Raw genomic sequence first — 19,158 nt, forward strand, 5'->3', positions numbered from 1 at the left:
GGTCGGTACGGCGGGCGATATAAAATCGTACGTCTGCTACAACGATGGGTATATCATTATTATAATGTTACATGGGCGACGAGGGCGTTTGAAACGCTTGCGATCGTCTGATTTTCGGGTAACGGACGGGGAAAAGATGTCCGTTTCGATAACAATAATAATAATGACGATAATCGGTTAACCGAATACCGATCACCACATTATATTATGTATTACTATTATAAATTTGCGAGTTCGGTGTGGGGTGAGGCGGAGTGTGGGACGCCGCACGTAATTCGTATTGTGCGTGTGTGTGCGCGTCGTCCTGTGTGTGTACGCGCGCGCGCATACGCGATTGCTCATACTATTCATGATATTAAATCGGACGCCCTGCAAAGGTTACCGGCTACCATGTTACCGACGCCGCATCCCGTCGCCGGTAACCAGGCGAGACGGTCTCGCCGAGACCGTCGAAAAACACGGTTACATTTCTAACGTTTGCGTACGCGGAGCCCTGTGCGCCGCCGTACGGTTTATATTATACTGCCGTATTCTCGAGTCTCTACGATGAGTATGATGTTATTTAATAATATTACATAAAATGTATCCCCGGTACTCGAGTGCTCCGATAGTCCTATGACTTCCTGTTTTTTGTCTGATGAAAATATATTTATTCTTTATTTTTTTTTTAATTGAAATACAACATGCGTATACCTACTTAGGTACTTATTAAAACGTATTGTGAACCAAATTTATCAATGCACTATAATTCTTTCTAAACCGTAGTTTTACTGATGTTACCCTATAAACTATACAGGTAATAAAGATAAAGAATACGGCTTATAATATGAATTAATGATGTTTTTATGTTCCCATTTGATTATTATACTTGTTAGTTTATTGCCTCGAGATATTCGTGTTTATCAATATCTATTAAAAATTAAAGTAATTTGAAGAAAAACATTTTTATTAAATTTATTTATTTGAATGCAATACATATTTCACTTTGATTTATTAAAATTGTATAACTTTTAGTCATTATTATTTATGTTCAGTAAATATATAATTATAATAGTTAGTAATTAGTCAATGCCAGTTTAGCTTGAGTTTGAAATAAGTCAATAATTAAAATATTTATAAGAAAAATATGATATACTAAAGCCAAACAAAAAACCTATATCTATAAGTATACAAAACATTTAAAATAATATAAATAGATAGGTATACCTAGGTAAATGTATTTTAAATACAAATTTTTATTTAAGTTAAAATTATTTAAAAAATATATGATTAATTTATAAAAATTGACTTGGTTATTAATTAATAACCACACATACACTTACATTATTGTTGTAATTATTTAGTTTATAAATATTAAAATTAAAAATGTTAACCATTATTAACATAACACCTAGGTATGTATACTTATATAAGTACCTACCTATTATAGATAATTATATTTATTTTATTCTAGTTTAAATAAAAGATAGAAAAATCCTACATTTAATCTTGAAACACTAGTTAAGACAAAGAGTCTTAGAAGAAAAAGCTTACTACAATATTCTCACTATAGCTTTTGAATTAAATACAAAATATAAATATTACTAATGACACGAGTAATTGTTACAATCGGTAAATTATCTTACTACTTTTTAAATGATAAATTAGGTAGGTACTGAATCGTCTAGATCTTAAAAAGATTTTTACCAATTGATATTCAAATTCTATTACTTCTCAATGTTAAATTAAAAATATCAGAATACTTTAGAGATGTTGATAACGATTTTGACGACAAACATAAATGTTGATTATATGTATGTACTATATAATAAAATATTGATTTAGACTGATGACAAATTTTATTAAAAAATAAAGACCTAAAAATTACACTCAACACATTATCTTCAAATATATATGTATTGTTAAAGAGAGGTATACATTCAAAAGAATATTACAACTATTAGTAGATGTTTATCTATTAAACAAAATTATAATGGATTTTTTTTGTTTTTAATCAATTCAAATTCTTTTATTTTCTTAAAAGTATCTTTCACTAAATTAATTAATTTTTCTTTTTTAAATGGTAAGCTAAAAATGTATTTTAATGTAATTATCAATTATTCCAAATTTTATTATTAAAATACTTTATATAAGCTATAACTTATAATATTCACATTTTTAAAATTCTATAACAATTCTATACTTATTAAAGGATAATTTTTATCAATATGTTTCATTTTTCTTAAACATTTAGGTCTTTGTGTTATTCATACATATTATCATCATAATATTCTGGCTAAAGATGAATTTCAACAATGAATACTACTATATTTTTAACTGGTACATATTTCTATTAAAATTATAATTAATTTACACAATTATAAACAGTAGGTATATTGTAGATTAAAATGGTTCAATTTTGAAGCCAAGTCAATTAAGTAATCATTTTAAATTGTATTGTTAAACAAGTTTACATAATCTAAAATAAATTAAACTAGTAGGTAAATAATGAAATATCATTAATTGGCATAATAGTAGTTTATTATTATAATGTTGAACTACCTATCCATTGCCCCAACAACAAATTTAAATTACTTATACTTTGGCTACTCGGTTAAAATATATCTAGAGATGAATTTTATATCTTATATTTTTATAATCATTTATTGTTGAATAATATGGACGATTTAATTGAATAAACATAAATTGATAATTGAACATACCTTAATATGAAATATATTAAACTAAAATATTCTATAGGTACATATTATACATATACATCTAAATAAATAAAATATAACATTTTAATCATAATGACATAAAGCTTATATTTTTTTGTTAATAAACTTATTATTTCTATTTTTTGTTTGTTTTATTATTATTAGACTATTGTTTTATTATTTTATGGGTGGTAGAAAAATATCACAACAATTAATAATATACAAGAACAATAACAATAATATATGTATGATTTTACATAATATTAAGAATCTCAAAGTATTTAAATTTAAAACAATGAATCTGATCATTTTAACCTATATATTTTGTTTTGGACATATTTTATTCAAAATGTTTATTATTTATATTTAAATAGTTATGAACCTATAGTGAATTCCAAATTTGTACTTACTTTTAGTAGGTATCTAATAATAATAATAATAAAATCAAGGCTTTTGCAAAAATAATATATTTTATTTCATACACTTTGTAAAAATTAAAAGGTTTTGTTTTATTTTTGTTTTAAAGAAAGGTAAGTCTTGATATTTCATTTATTATTGCTAAATAATAACTTTTAAGAAAATTGTTTAAAATTCAATTTTACTGATGAATTTCGTAAAAATTTGATTTGGAAATATTTATAAAAAAAAAAAATCGTGACTGCATTTACGATACCTAGTTTTAATTAGGCAATTATCAACTTATGACAACCTTAGTTTAAATAAAAAAAAAATTTTATTCTGAAAAAAATGCATTGTACATTTGTACATTCAAAACAAAACAAATAAAAGTAGAATACTTAAAATAAAAAAAAAATATATCCTAAATAGTATGTATAAATAAAAAAACTTATTTTTAAAATTTATTACGCCTAGTAAATACTTATATAAACACTTAGTGAACATTTTAAGTCTTCCTAATTATTTATTTTTTAATTAAAAAAAAAAAACAAATTTGCTTTTGCGTAAAATGTCTGGTTTTTCTTTGGTTTTTTTCTCATTCTTAATTGTTCTTAAAATGTAATAGAAATTATACTTTTTCTGCCTAGATGGATAGACTATACTTTTTGGCGTATATTTAAGTACCTACTTATCCTAAGCATAAAAATATGGCTTATGAAACACCTTTAAGTGTTATTAATTATAATATCAATATTAAATAAAAACGTTACTAAAAAATCATAGAAACTACTCAGTTTTTATTTTCGGTTTATCTGGAATTTTGTTCCTAATGTTGTATAAAATTACGAGTAACAAATTATAGATCTGTTTTAATTTTGTTTATTAGATTTATTTGGTTCGCAACAAGATATCCCAATTTAAAATGTACTCAGTAAAATACTCTGCAGTTTTTATATTAAGAATCATAAAATATTTTTGAATCTATAAATCAGTGTTTTAGAATTTTGTATGCGTTAGAATTACGTAGATAATGTAAATAGTACCTAAATACCAATTATTAAAATAAAATAGTTCTGTTACGAGTTGTATTAGTTGCCTATAGTAACACGCGTGTGTATATTATTTCTAACAATTTTAAATTTTCTAAATTTTCTAAAACATATTTTATTTCTGGAGAATAAAGTTTAGATGGAACACAATTGCCCGTTGGATAAAATTCAACTCGGTAAGTAAAAATATCACATTAATTAAGTTTTGATAAAAATAGTCTGTTAAGATGATTATTCTAAAATATCTGCCATAAATCACTTAATCACTCCATTCAGAATCTAAAATTTAAAAATAAAAATGCATATTTATTATTCTGCATACTTCATCAATTTTAAGGAAAAAGTGTACATTTTTTAATTTTTATACGCTTATCAAGCATATTAAAAAAAACATATTATTATGTTAAAAACAATTGATTTTTTTTTCTTCTTAAACTATGTGTTTAAATAATATCATGTTTAACTTCAAAAAGAATGAAAATAAATTTTTTAAAAACTATTTTTTTAGTTCAATAAAATGTCATATTTCCAAAACATTACTCACCGTCGCACTATATTTTATTTTTCTATAATATAATTTTTTTTTGTGTATATTTTGCCTTTTTTAGCTCCTATAACTTTTTAGCCCTAGAATTGTATTATTGTCAATTTCTTCTAAAGTACCTATATGTATTCTTCGTAAATCATAATAGTATGCTATCTGACTCATACCTCAACATTTATATTGGTATTTGGTAACCATGGCAACGAATTTGTAGAATAGCAGGAGACACAACGGGATTATAAATTATTCTATAGACACGTATAAAAACTTAAAACCAATCTAAAAAAACATTTTTACACGCTTAAAGATTCTATAAATAATAAAACATTATTTAAACTTGAGATATTTGTTGCTTATATCCAGGATATCATACTTGGAATTTGCTTCATACCATAGTAGCAAACTATCCGGACGAACCTTCTCCCCAAAGGCAGGAAGATATAAATCAATTTTTTGATCTAATCGGACGTCTGTACCCTTGTCAAGCATGTGGTCGTGATTTTACTCATTTGTAAGTTACACACATGTATTATGATGTTATAAGACTAATAGTTACCTAGTATCTTAATACCTATGTATAGTTGTATGCCAGTAATAGGTCAAAATATATACTAATATGTACCTACATACAAAATATACATAAATATACAATTGTCTGAATAAAATTCGCATTTTGCAAATATTGATTTAGTGTTTTCATTAATAGGTTATCCCAACGACCACCAGAAACTGATTCTCAAAATACATTATCGGAATGGCTATGTTCTATACACAATGATGTCAATCAAAAAATTGGAAAATCAATTTTTGATTGTCACAGAGTAAACGAAAGATGGAGAGACGGATGGAATGATGGAAGTTGTGATTAAAATATAAATTCATAATATATACATACATATACATGTGTGTATTTTATAATTGTATTACATAAATTTATGTAATTGTATAGATACATAAATTGTAAATAGTATATTATTATTTATTTTTAGATATCACAATACAGTTTGAGATTTTACTATATTGTATCTATGATAGAGACATTTTAGTCATTTTACTCATTTTAGTAAGACATTTTAAATACTAAATAGTTTTGCTCAATCTCAATGGTTTCATATAATTGCATAACTAAATTAACTATAATATAATATTGTAAAATTAAATTACTTATAATGAATAGGTATTTATAGGTAAACCATAAACGATAAACAGATAACATATGGTCGGTGAAACTGTAATACCTCGCAAGTCCAAAAAAGTCGAAAATAAGATATATACCTACATCAAAATATTTGGAAAAAAAAATACTCTATAATACTGTTGTGTAAATATCTCGTATAATATAAAATATCCAAAAAAATTATAAATATTCAAATAATACATCGTATGTCATCAATCAAAATTATTGATACTAATCCGTATGTCATGATACATTATGACACGGAGATACGCGCGAGATATTGTGTCACGATACATTTGATTTTATAAACACATTTAGGTATATGTCTCAGTTTCAATCAGTTTCACCGACGATATATAAAGCAATAATTAAACCTATAAATTTTAATAACTAATTTTGGAAATTTAATGTTTTATTATATTAAAATTACTATTATACATAACGTATTTTAGACTCTACAATGAATGAATTGTTTCTTTTTTTGCCCGTCATTAGTCATCACCTTTCGTATACTTCGTGTAGACATTTTTAAAATAATCGAGAAAAATACAATTTAGTATACATAAACAAGAGATTAATTTTGTCAAAAATAATTAAATACCATTTAGTATCTACTGTATTTGTTAATTAAGATTTGTTTTTTTTTTTAACAAATTAAGGAAAAAAACACTTAAGTGTTGTAGAAACTCAAGTAATATTTTATCAATGCTCAGGACTCTGGCAGTTACCCACTAAATTCAGACCAATCTATTGCTTTTTAGATTGCTTTATCTATTCTTGTTTTTATGCAATGTTTTATAACGATTTAATTTCATCCAACTCATACATTTCACAATTTTGTTTAGTTTTTAATTTTAAGTTGTGTTAAACATACAAATTTACTTGATTACTTATTACTTTAAATTTATATTCTTGGAATATGGCTTATTAACATAATCATATTACTTTATTAGAAATTTATAAAAAATAATTTATAGAATTTATAGATATAATTTCTTATAGTCTTTTTTATAAACTTCAATATTACAATAGTTTGTTGTTTGTTTTTATGTTTTTACATCATACAACAGCCAATTTATTGAGTTAATTTATGTAGGTATCTAAATATTTCTAATTAAATTATTTATTTCCATAAAGTATTCTATGTTCTAATTCCTTTTTAAGTAATATAGTAATGTTAGTTGTATAATTCGGGTAGATAATAATTAATATGTAGGTATAATAACATTTATGGATATGTAACCGTGAACAAACATGACGAGACACTCAGATTTAATACATTTATAAATTATTATGTGCTTAATAATATTTTAGAGTTAATATGTAGGCACTGTATTCAAGAATCTGCCACAACTGTTGTGTATATAAAATAATATATACATGACACACGGGACCGTTGTGATAACCGTGGGTGTATTTGTGTAGCGAAGGTTTTAGTTGACAGATTTATATTTTTGACAAAAAAATCGATTTACCCCAGTCACCAAATTTATACTTGTTTACTTAGCCGCCCACCCGTCATTCGTCCGCACATAATATATTATATATACACGATTACTATAATGGCGGTTCGTCAATATTTAATAATAATATGATCGTCGCTTTCTATTATTATAACAATAAAAACCTTACATTATACATTATTCTGTGCGCATGTCAAATGTCGCATCGACATTATAGTGATATAGTGGCACGCAATTCGTTGTATACCTGTCCATGTACATAATAAACGTGACACATTATTAAATAAAAGAGGGTTAAATCAACCAAAAACAGTTTCCTCATAATATAATAAATTTATAATTATCAATTAAAATAAAAAAGATTGTGGAATTTTCGTGATTTTTCTTAACACAACATTATAGATGATGTTGGTGACTAATGACAAATGCCTTATGGTGAATACAAATTTACAAAATTAGAGCTTTAAATAGAGTTAAAAGCTTGTAAAATATAAAATAAACCGCTACTCCTATCTTTCCAAGATAAAACAGATTTGATGATGATTGATGTTCCGATATTCCCTATTTTGACAAAAACCAAATTCACTCCATATTAAAAGAGTGTTGCAACATAATTATTTTTATTAAAATATTTCATAAATGTGTATGTTTATAAATAATATATTTATTTAATAAGTTATTATTTTGTTTATTATGTTGAAATGAATAATAATTACTTAATTATAACATTCTTATATTATAATTTCTACACATGTATATTAGTATTATTTAAACTTTTTTCATTTCGTTATTTTAGTTATTATTTATTTTTTTGAATCTATTTTTATATTCTTAGTTACCGTTGTTACTTAACTAAAAAGGGACTTTTAAATGTATACATAAAGCACAATTTATTTTTAATTATTAATTTTATTATAAGTTGTAAATAAAATCATGTTTAAATTATATTCGTAACAAGTTATAATAATTTATAGATACTAATTCTATAATAATTACAAAAGTTTTATCTTATTAAAAACTATTAGTTTTCATTTATTTATTTTATATTATTGAAATACCATGTAATAATACAATTTCGAAAATAAAAGGTAGGTAAGTTTTTTTTTTTTTTGGATCTAAATTTAATTTAATGATATACTGATATTGGTATATCATTATACCTACATATATCAATTATACAAGAAAAAAAATTTGAACGGAAACAGTCAGTAAACTTACTTATGTCACTAAGTAAAATTTAATGATTTGCTTTTATATATATATATATATATATATTATAATGTATTAGATATTAGGTACCTAGTAATTTATTTTAACATTTTTTCCGAAAATTTTGCATATTTTATTATATTATTATTAGAATATAATTATAATAATATTTAAATATCTATAAAAAGATTGTATAATAATATATTTTTTATAGGTTCTTTATTTCTTTTATGAACTAATTAAGAGGAACCGGGAAATTTTCAAACATTTGCTATACAATTACATATTTTATAATTTTTACTACTATATTGTATCAGTTTGCAATTCAATGTAATAATATTAATAATTTCAAAATGTTTAGGTTAATGACGTTTATCAAAATTATTTTTTCAATTATAGAATTATGATTGTAAACTGTGTCGTTAAATTTATATTTAATCAACGCATAGCTATAGTTAAACCTTATAAATTACTTATTAGTTATTTATTATATTTAAATGAATATGTATAAATGGTATAGTCAAGGCCGTAACTGGGGGATCCAGGGATCCAGACCCCCCCCCCCCCCCGAAATTTTTAAAAGTAGAAATATTTAACGTAAATTATAGATAATAATGACAAGTGTTCAGTATTTAGATATTCAAAAAAATGTTGGACCTCCTTCCCCCGAAATTTTTTTTCAGGTACGGCCTTATTGGATGTAATATATATATTATATATTATCAATATATCATCATCATTTATAGTTTAATAATAATTTGGGTAATATTACATTAATATATCATAATACATTTACTATTTACATATTGTACCTACTAAAATACTAAATATTAAACAATAATTTTATATAGTAGACTATATTATATTTTTATGATCGATACAATATGTCAGAAAAAACATTTACTAACTATAGTAAGTACACATGCCATATTATTTTGTTGTAATTACTGTAATGTGCCTTTTTAATATAATCTCACTTTGTTAAGTATAAAGTTTGTTTAATGTTCCATATCAATATTGTCAAATTTAAAGAAAATGTAAAACTGTCGAAGCGTGGGTAACTTACAAGGTTGGTTATTACATTATTTACTTCTCACCACTTACTTTATTTACGTCATAAACACACTGTAAGTGTAAAGTCTGAACTATGTTCAGAACTGTTATTTTTTTTTTTTTAATGCGATGATTTATCTTTGTTTTAAAATGTTAAAATATTTTAATACATTTACCAATAGCTTAAGCCAATAGATAACTCGGTTTTACAATAATGTATTTTCTTGCATATGTTTTTTTTTTTTTTTAAAACAATTTTCGTGCTTTAGTTAATAATGTGGTTAAAAAGTTTTATAAACCTCTATTAATTGATTTTACCTAAGTCGAGCAGCAGATGGCACTTAAATATATTAAATATAAATTCCCTATTGTCGTGTCACAGTGAACGCATGACTAAAAACTTTAGATTAATTATTAAATGTAACTATATGTAGGTAATATGGCAGAATCAATTTAACTTGGTACCTACTTACTCATTGAACTATTTTTCAAATTGTTATTGGAAAATACAAGAATTATATTCTAGATGGTTTTAAATTTGATAGAAGTTATGTTTTTAATATTATTTATTCAAACTTGCAATAATAATTAATATTAGGTTCTTATAAATTGTTATGGATCGAAGTACCTGACTAATCAATCAAATTCGACAGAAATACTTATAAATTAAGAATAGAAGAGTATACTTTATACTTATTAGCAGGGTTCGGTGGATTTGCGATTTAAAGCACTTAAAATATAACTATAAGAATAAGTGCTTAAAAAAGCAATCTAAAAAGTCTAACCACCATACAGCTGTAGAGTTGGAGTCGTGTGTACCTATCATCATAGAGTAGGTCTGAGGTTACTATAGAAATGTATGCTACACATTTTGATAAATCATTGCATTTTAAAATAGTAAGCAAGTGGATTTTGTTCTACTATACTCCTACCTACATTAGGTGTCGAGTGAGTCACCATTATGGACATTTACGGTTATCCGGGGAGGCTTGGGAGGCATAGTGATAGCCACTAAGCCTCCTCAAAAATGTTTGTAAAATTATAAAAATACAGTACAGTTCAGTCAAAAAATTTTAAGAAATATTTTTTTTCAAATATATACCTATTGTACATTGTACATTTTATGTTGAAAAAATTTTACTTTTATTATTATATGTAGTATTATATTATACACCTATACAGAAATGGTCGATCTTTCTAGGAATATAGATCGATTGCGAATAAAAGTTAATTTGACCATTATCGGTCGATCGCATAGAAGTTATCGGATAATGCGAATTTCTATATTATAGGTATTCTATAGGTATTTAGTATTTACCATTATTAGGCAATTTCGATAGTTGGAATAGTTAATTATTTAATTTTTGAGCCCTTATGTAAGACACCCGTTAAATCACTCCGTATACATATAATACAGAACACATACATAGAAATTAGCACTGGTCACTGCAGGTGATACCTATCCAGAATGCTGGTTTTAAAATAAAATATTCATTAGGTACTGTTATCTAATTCTAACATCTAATTATTGATATGTTAATTGTCTTGTATGCATTGAATAATTTTGTAAATTATGTAAATAATTGTAGCCTCCCTCAAAATTTTCAAAAGTAAGCCGCTTATGATTGGTAACTGATAAGTGACTATAACCGACGCGTAATTTCGGGGTTTAAACTTGGTAGTATCGATATCAAAATTGTAACACCCCCTCTCACTGTATAATCTATAATATACACTGTATGCATTTATATATATATACATATATGTTTAGATTTTCGGTACAATAACAGACAAAACAACCGATCTGTCGGACATCAAACTATTTTCTTTTAATGTGTATACGTTAGGTACTTGCTTGAACGTTGATATTAAAATACTTCAAGAATTACTTCGATTTATTCCTTCTATAGGTAGTTGTATTACACTGAAAAAACATTCGTTTACCACGATTATTGTACGATTGAGCCGTCATAATACGTAGGTAACAGCAGATATTGCCCATCAAAAGCCGATAACGAAACGAACGTGATGACTGTGTGCGTTCATTTTGCAGATAAGCACTGAATTAAGATTACTTGAATATTTAATCAATCTATGTAAAATGATTTGCTTTTTGAATGAGTTTGCAAGTATGTATTTATTTATATTTTTATAATATTTTTTTATTTCATTGCAATAAGTGTAGATACGTAGGTATTATAATCATTATTATTTATAAGGAATTTAGACAAGTTGTATTATAAAGTTATAAATATAGATAGACTGGTGTATGTAATATTATTTATGTAATCAAATACTATGAGAAAAATATTAACAAAATTATATTTTACAAATTTACGATCATAAAAGTAAGCTATTAGTAGTTGACATCGAAAAAGAAATTCTCCCTCTCCCTAAGTTGAAATATTCAAATAAATTCTCACTTGTTCTTCCAAGTCGAAAAAATCATTAGGTATTAGTAGTATTGTGTAACATTATACAGATAACCAATCACAAAATGGTTTGTCTTGAATCTTGAAGAATTTTTTACGTACGGAAATTGAATTTTTTCATCATTTTATAGACGGACGTAAGTATAAAACTTTTTGTCAACCACAGACCATTAAAATTTTATTGACACGATTTTTACGATCAGAAAAAAGTATACAAAGTATAAAAAGTAAAGATAACTGCTCTATCATCAAAAAATATTTAAAAATATGATACCTAATAATCGTATCGAAAATCGTATTATGTTATTAAACAATATTTATCATTATTTATTAAGTTTGTTATTCAATTAATATAAATATAATACATTAGGTGCCATTCAAGCAGGGCCGGAGTGGCCCACCGGACAACCGGAACATTTTTCGGTGGCCTGGATTGCTTATACAAAATGTGGCCCATCGGCCACCGGCCATCATTCTATATTTTTATTATTCGATAATTTTGTGATGCGTTTAATTTTTAGATATAAATGTATAATGTTTGAGTCTAAATTAGTAGGATAATAAAAATAACAACTTATTTTATAGTGCATATAGCTTATTAACTTTAGCGTATAAATATCTGTTGACTTTGCCAGTTACTCAAGTCTCTTGTGAAAGATCTTTTTCTATTTTTCTACATAATACATTACATTAATGCTTGAAAATATTTTAAGAAAAAAATAATAGTACGTAACTACAATAATAAGTACTACTTATACATTATACAAACATTATAAACATATACCTAAACCAATATTTTAATTTTACGTTTCAGTCAAAAGTTTTTCAATTCAACGAAGTAATAAAATAATAAATAAATAATTTTAATCTTAATTCTTTTTTAAATAAACAATCACTAGGTTCCTATTATATTAACTATTTTTTTTTTGTTTATTATTTATTCACTTTTTTTTAATTTTTGTTTTTTTAAATGTGTCAACAAACTAATGTTTTTATATTAATTAAATTCAATTTTTATCGATAAAAAATAAAAAACAACAATTGGTTATAGCGATTCTTAAATATCTACCTACAAAATATTTTTATTATCATCTTTAATTTACTTATAACAGTTCAGAACAATAATAATTTTACTAAAAATAAAAATGCATACTTAACGACTTGTTTTTTTTTAAAATTCGCTATTTTTTTCTAAACTAAGCATCTAAACAACAGATTAGTTTTTCTATTTAAAAAAAATATAAATATATAATATATTTGTCATACTTTTGTCAGCGTCGACACGTAGTTGACATAAGAAACATAGCGCTGGTGGTCGGTGTCGACAAATTAGTTAGTAACTTAAATGTCTCATATCTTTTTCTGAAATTATTTGATTGTATTATTTTTTGCTTCTGGCTATTTATGATTATATTACGAATTGAATGATAGATTTGGTTTTGTTTTTGGTCTAAAAATACATCTGTTTTTTCGATTTTTCCCGGAATGTAAATAGGGAACTAAAGTGATTTTATTATTATTATTAATTTAATACCGACATATGTACTGGATATTATCGTCTATACTAAATAGAATTTAATTAAATCTAGAAGATTTTAATTAAAATATTATTTATAAGTTATAAGCAAACATATTTATATAGTTTCTTTAATGATATTATACATGTATCTATACAGCAGTTTATCGACAATATAAAATTAAACTACATACTAATTAAAATAGTATAATATATTAAATAATATTATTAGTTATAAACAGGGCTAGGATTTATATGCAACAGCATGTTTTTTTTGCGACTTCTGATTATTGATTTTGTCAGTATTGTCCACGTAGCTCTTCACGATGAGATAGATGGTGGTGTTTTTATTTTGCATGTTTTTGCATATTTTGGATAAAATGCATTTTATTGCATAGTATTGAATAAAATAAATATCATTGCATATTTCGAATATAATAATGCAAAAAATGCATGTTTTATTGTATATTTCGTATTTAATTCATTTATATTCGACAATTTAAAAAAATATGTTGTCGTAGCATGCAACACTTTTGTATGTGAATTATAAATTTTAATTCTAAATTATTTTATTTCTCAATTATATTATACTTATAAAGACAGACAATTTTTTTTTGTTATAATATTTTTGTGTTTATCTTATAAAAATATTATACCTACAGTGTATCTACAAGTGTAGATTCTACACTTAATTTATTCAATCACACTGGTTTCATAGTTAAAAAAAAAAAAAATAATGTTTTTCTAATTTAGTAGCTTATTAATTATTATATATAATGTATAATATATATTGTAATTATTGAAACTAATGGCTCAGATTAAGTTTCTAAATAATAAAAAAAAGAAAAAAAATCTTTTAAAAGTTTCAATGCATATTTTAACATATTTTGGTAAACAAAATACATATTTTACAATTTTTTATTGCATACAAATCTTAGCCCTGGTTATAAAGTATAAGAAAATATATATGTAGGTTCTAAAATGATAATAGGCCGCGGCATTGAACGTGTTAAACAATAAATATTTCATGTTACCTACCTACTAAGAAAGTGATAATTGTCTCAATAAAAAAAATGTTCACCATTCATGATTTGATAAATGTTTTATTCTATGATTTAAACAAAACATAACTTTTCTGAACTTGCGATCACGTGCAGATAATTAATGGTCGATGTTCAAATTATCGTACCTATCCCATAAAATAAACTTATAAACCTACCTATTTAAAAGCTTTTTTCAAAACATAGGTATCTACCTTAGCATGTATAATTGCACACTATTTTGATAATTGTCTTTACAATAAATAGTACCTACCTACCGAACACTAAAAATAGTATATCATAGTCGTTTAACGTTGTTAAAATAAAATATAATAAAAAATATATATCAACTATGGTATTACTCAGTAATGAGTAGGTAACTCATACAGCCAAACACATTGTTATATTTTGTATTATTGTGCATTAATTTTTGAAGACACTATAAATATTACACGTACCTACGTTATCTATCTACATTTATTTGTAATACTCACGATTATATTGTTTTGAACGAGGTCTGTATGACTGGATCACACGTTAAATATTTACTAGGAAGTAACTTCAACTGTTTTCCGGAACAGAATAAATCAATACCTTAGTATGAGATTCGTTAAAATATTATATTGAATTATTATTCTACCTCCGAGTTTGGAGTAATAAATCGTATGTAGTTTTCCTCCATGGCCATTAAGAGCGAGGAAAGTAAGTGATATCACATTATGATAATACATTTTTTTTTTTTTAGTTTTTTAATACTAACTAATATCGTTTTGATCTAATGCAAAGCGTTCAATATTGAATATTTTAACTTATAAGATTTTGGTCAACTGCGTTTTACTAATGGGTTTTTTGTCTTCATCAAGTTAAACGTGATCTGCAAAAAATTGAGGGAGATTGGCTAAAACGCAATTTGCAATACTAGCTCTTACTTCTTATAGTAGGTGAGAACAACATATTTTCATAAATATATTAGATAACTTATTAATATTTTGTAATTTATTATGTTACCAAATACCTTTGAATACCAAAGTATGAAACTCAGGTCCAAAATCGTTTTATTCGATTTTTAGGTGGTGCATATTTGTACGAAATGGAAGATCTGCCGAGCTCAAGCAGTTATTCATTGGATTCAAGTAACACATCTAAGTCAGAAGATATTCCTACTGATCCACATTCACCTTATTCTGGTGATTTTGGTGAATATTTTTCTGAACAATATTCTGTTCTAAAGTTGGTGTTGTCTTATCTAAATTATTATGATCTCAATACACTTCGGGAAGTCAACAGTTCATTAAAAATAGCTACTGATATACTATTAAAAAAACGTACATGGATTCAAGCAGCTTCTCTAAATTATATGCATGGGACTGATCATCGGCCAGAGCCGATACACAGTGGACATTTTATCGACTTAAGAATTGAACCAAAAGTATTGTTTACTTTTGAAGGTATGGCTGGAGGACCTTCCTCTAGATCCAGACCAAAAATTTGTATGCGTTTACGAGATAGAAATGATAACCGTTTCTTTCCCAGAAGTGACATAGTGCCAAAATCAGTCAAAACATTTGTACCAGTTGGCGCTAAAGGTATTATTTATCCAGACAAAAATGAAAAAAATGAATTAATAACTGTTCAGACCATGATGCATAAAAAGCTGGCACTTCTCTACTTGCCTACAACTGACAGTTACGATGTGAGTGTATTTACACGTGTAGTTACATCCGACTCATTTGCACAAGAACCAATACTTGAATTTTTTCAATCTGATCCACGCCCTATAAGAGGAATAATATTTTTAAAAGTCGGTGCACCACATATTGATGGAATGATCAGGTTTATTGTCAAAATGGTGTCTAACAATCAGTCTGAACCATTTGCATTGTCTGGAGGTCATGTATCAAGTTTAGATTATGATAATCCACCAAAAAAAAATATTCCTGGTGTTTTGAAGGCAATTATATTTCGTGGAGATGGTATACGTTGTGTGTCAGATTTCATTAGTTCTACAACAGATGATGGAGTGCTTGAAGGATTAAAACTCACTGCATTGCATGTTGACAAGACTATTGGGAAATTGAACATTCATAAGACATTCATAATGATGTTCCAGTGCGTAGATAGACATTCATTGCCTATTGAAGATAATACTCTTATTGCAAAAGTATTTCCAAATATACCAATATTTGGTATGCAAACTTGGGGAGAAATTGGATTTAGGTCTTTTAAAACAAATGAATTTAAATTTGCTCCTAAAAAAAGAAAGTTATCTATAATGCATTCAGTTAAAACTACATACATTATTGTTACTATAGATTAACAATAATATCTAATATTAATTTTACTTGAATTATTTTTAAGTATCTTAATACTTTCATTTTTCTTTGTTTTTATACTTTTGAGTAGTTTATATTGTTTTCCTTTTAAAATATTTTATTTTATTTTTGATTTTTATTTTATTTATGGTTATTTTAATTTTAAATAATATGACTGTGCAAAATGTTAAATATACATAATCTGCAATCTGAAGTCAAAAAACAAAAAGAAACCTCTTATAAGTAAAGATACATCTTATTTTACTGTGATTTTTTTACCTTTATTTTTTGATTTATATTTTAGATAAAAACTCATAATTTAAGTAGAGTATTATTTATGTTTATTAACCTATAAAATATTTTTACTATTATTGTTTAAAAAACATTATGTTTATTTTATGGATTGTGAAAATATTAATTTTGCCACAATTTGTAATAAATTTTTAAAATATAATATAATAATATTGTTATAAACAAAATAGTTCAATTTGGTTTATTAGTTTAAACAATACTTAGAACATTTAATGTCAATAATTTTAGTCATATTTTATAAAAACCTTGTAATTTTCATAAAATGTCTGCATTCAATTAAATACGTTTTGAAGTATACAGGCCCCAGGGTGCACCAGGACTTTTTAACAAATATAGTAACATTTGTTATGGAAGTTTGTTAATAGTCTTGTTACACCTTATATGTATTTACATAGTTTAAACTATATATACCATATTTATTTTTTATTTTTAATTATTATGTATAAAATTATTTGGCTGTCTTAATTTTTTTTTTATATATTAATAATTTTGTATATTCGTACAAAGATAAGTTACTGTAATTTAAAATTTAAAATTTGTAAGATTAAGGAGTAAAATTATATATAGCATTTGATCACTTGTTTTAATTTTATTCTTAAATTTATGTATCAATAATGCTTTTCATTATACTAAGACTAGTTAAATAATTAACAAAATGTTTTTATAGCTAGATCAATTATATTTAAGACACATTATTCAAGTCTGATGTAATGTTCACATAATTTTTGAAGTACAGTAATTTGCGAGCTGATCTCAAAATGTATCATTCCCAAAGTAATTTTTATCTTTATCCTAATTGTTTTGAAAGACTATAGTGAATATTCACTTGAAATTTTATGTTTATTATGCTCTAAAAGACTTTATAGTTTTATTATATTCTTGAGAATTTGTGTTTGATATATTAAAGGTCTTATAATTAGTATTTTATACAATTACTAAACTATTAATATTATTTAAACCATAGTCTTATATTTTTATTTATTTTAAAAATATTAAATTGTTATTTTATTTTATTAAACCATTATCTATTTATATTTTTATTCCCACCTAATTGGTACATATTATGTATTCATCATACTAGATTTTTAATTAATATTTATATAATTTTATGTATTCATTTTTGTTTGCATCCATAAGACTTACAAATGTTTGAATAATTTTTTACAACATATAATTTCTATAAACTTATATTATGTTAATATTATACAATAATATTTTACAACATATTATTTTATTGAATTTTAATTTTTAAGTATTTATTTAAAAATACTCTGTATTACAAAATAACATGAAGATGGTTATAATTTAATTGTTAAATTCGATATCAACTGTTCTTATCATATAAGTGAAAAATTGTCAAAATATATAATTTTATAATTTTTGATATATATAAATTGTGATTTATAAATTATTAGTTTTTACTAAGTCCAATAATAAATATTTTGATTGAAAAATGTATGGAATTCCTTTGAAACAGTTGAAAGTAACAGGGTTAAGTAGCCTTTACTAATTACTTGGTCAAAATTAATTTTATATAATTACTCATACATTATATTTTTAATCATTAAATAATATTATAGATTATCTTTCACTAGTATTAATTATTGTAAGTACATCTTGTATACCTTAAAACAATTATTGTTTATACCTATCTTGTAAAATAAAACATTATATTCTATGCTTTATTATTTATTGTTCATAAAGTAGACTTAATAAAAATAATTTATATTAAATTGTGTGATGTGATTATGTCTAAAATTAAAAGTCCAACATAGTCAAATGTTGTAAATATATTATATATATACATGTTTATTTATTTTTAATTTATACATAAATAACCATGAAAAATAATAAATTTTTAAATTGATCAGTATAATGTCATTTTAAATGTAATTTACATTACCGTGGATTCAATTTATTATTATTATTATTATAATTATTTGATTCAATTTT

At 24.5% G+C, this 19,158-nt stretch overlaps 2 protein-coding genes across 3 annotated transcripts; both read left to right on the top strand.

Moving 5' to 3' along the window:
* The first annotated feature begins 4,179 nt into the window (after window positions 1-4,179).
* Window positions 4,180-5,706, top strand: LOC114120536 (FAD-linked sulfhydryl oxidase ALR-like). Its single transcript, XM_027982474.2, has 3 exons — window positions 4,180-4,323; window positions 5,055-5,202; window positions 5,398-5,706. Exons 1-3 carry the CDS (start codon window positions 4,287-4,289, stop codon window positions 5,558-5,560), a joined length of 348 nt encoding a protein of 115 aa, XP_027838275.1. The 5' UTR covers window positions 4,180-4,286; the 3' UTR covers window positions 5,561-5,706.
* Window positions 5,707-15,316: 9,610 nt separating this feature from the next.
* LOC114120524 (uncharacterized) lies at window positions 15,317-18,890 on the top strand. Of its 2 annotated transcripts, none has more exons than XM_050207300.1 (2): window positions 15,317-15,522; window positions 15,612-18,890. In XM_050207300.1, the coding sequence occupies exon 2, from the start codon at window positions 15,672-15,674 to the stop codon at window positions 16,896-16,898; it is 1,227 nt and encodes a 408-aa protein (XP_050063257.1). In that variant the 5' UTR covers window positions 15,317-15,522; window positions 15,612-15,671; the 3' UTR covers window positions 16,899-18,890. The 2 variants fall into 2 exon arrangements, with proteins under 2 accessions (XP_050063257.1, XP_027838257.2); XM_027982456.2 differs by having other exon boundaries at window positions 15,652-18,890.
* The last annotated feature ends 268 nt before the right edge of the window (window positions 18,891-19,158 follow it).

This window comes from Aphis gossypii, chromosome X (assembly GCF_020184175.1).
Source record: "Aphis gossypii isolate Hap1 chromosome X, ASM2018417v2, whole genome shotgun sequence".
Lineage (NCBI taxonomy): Eukaryota > Metazoa > Arthropoda > Insecta > Hemiptera > Aphididae > Aphis > Aphis gossypii.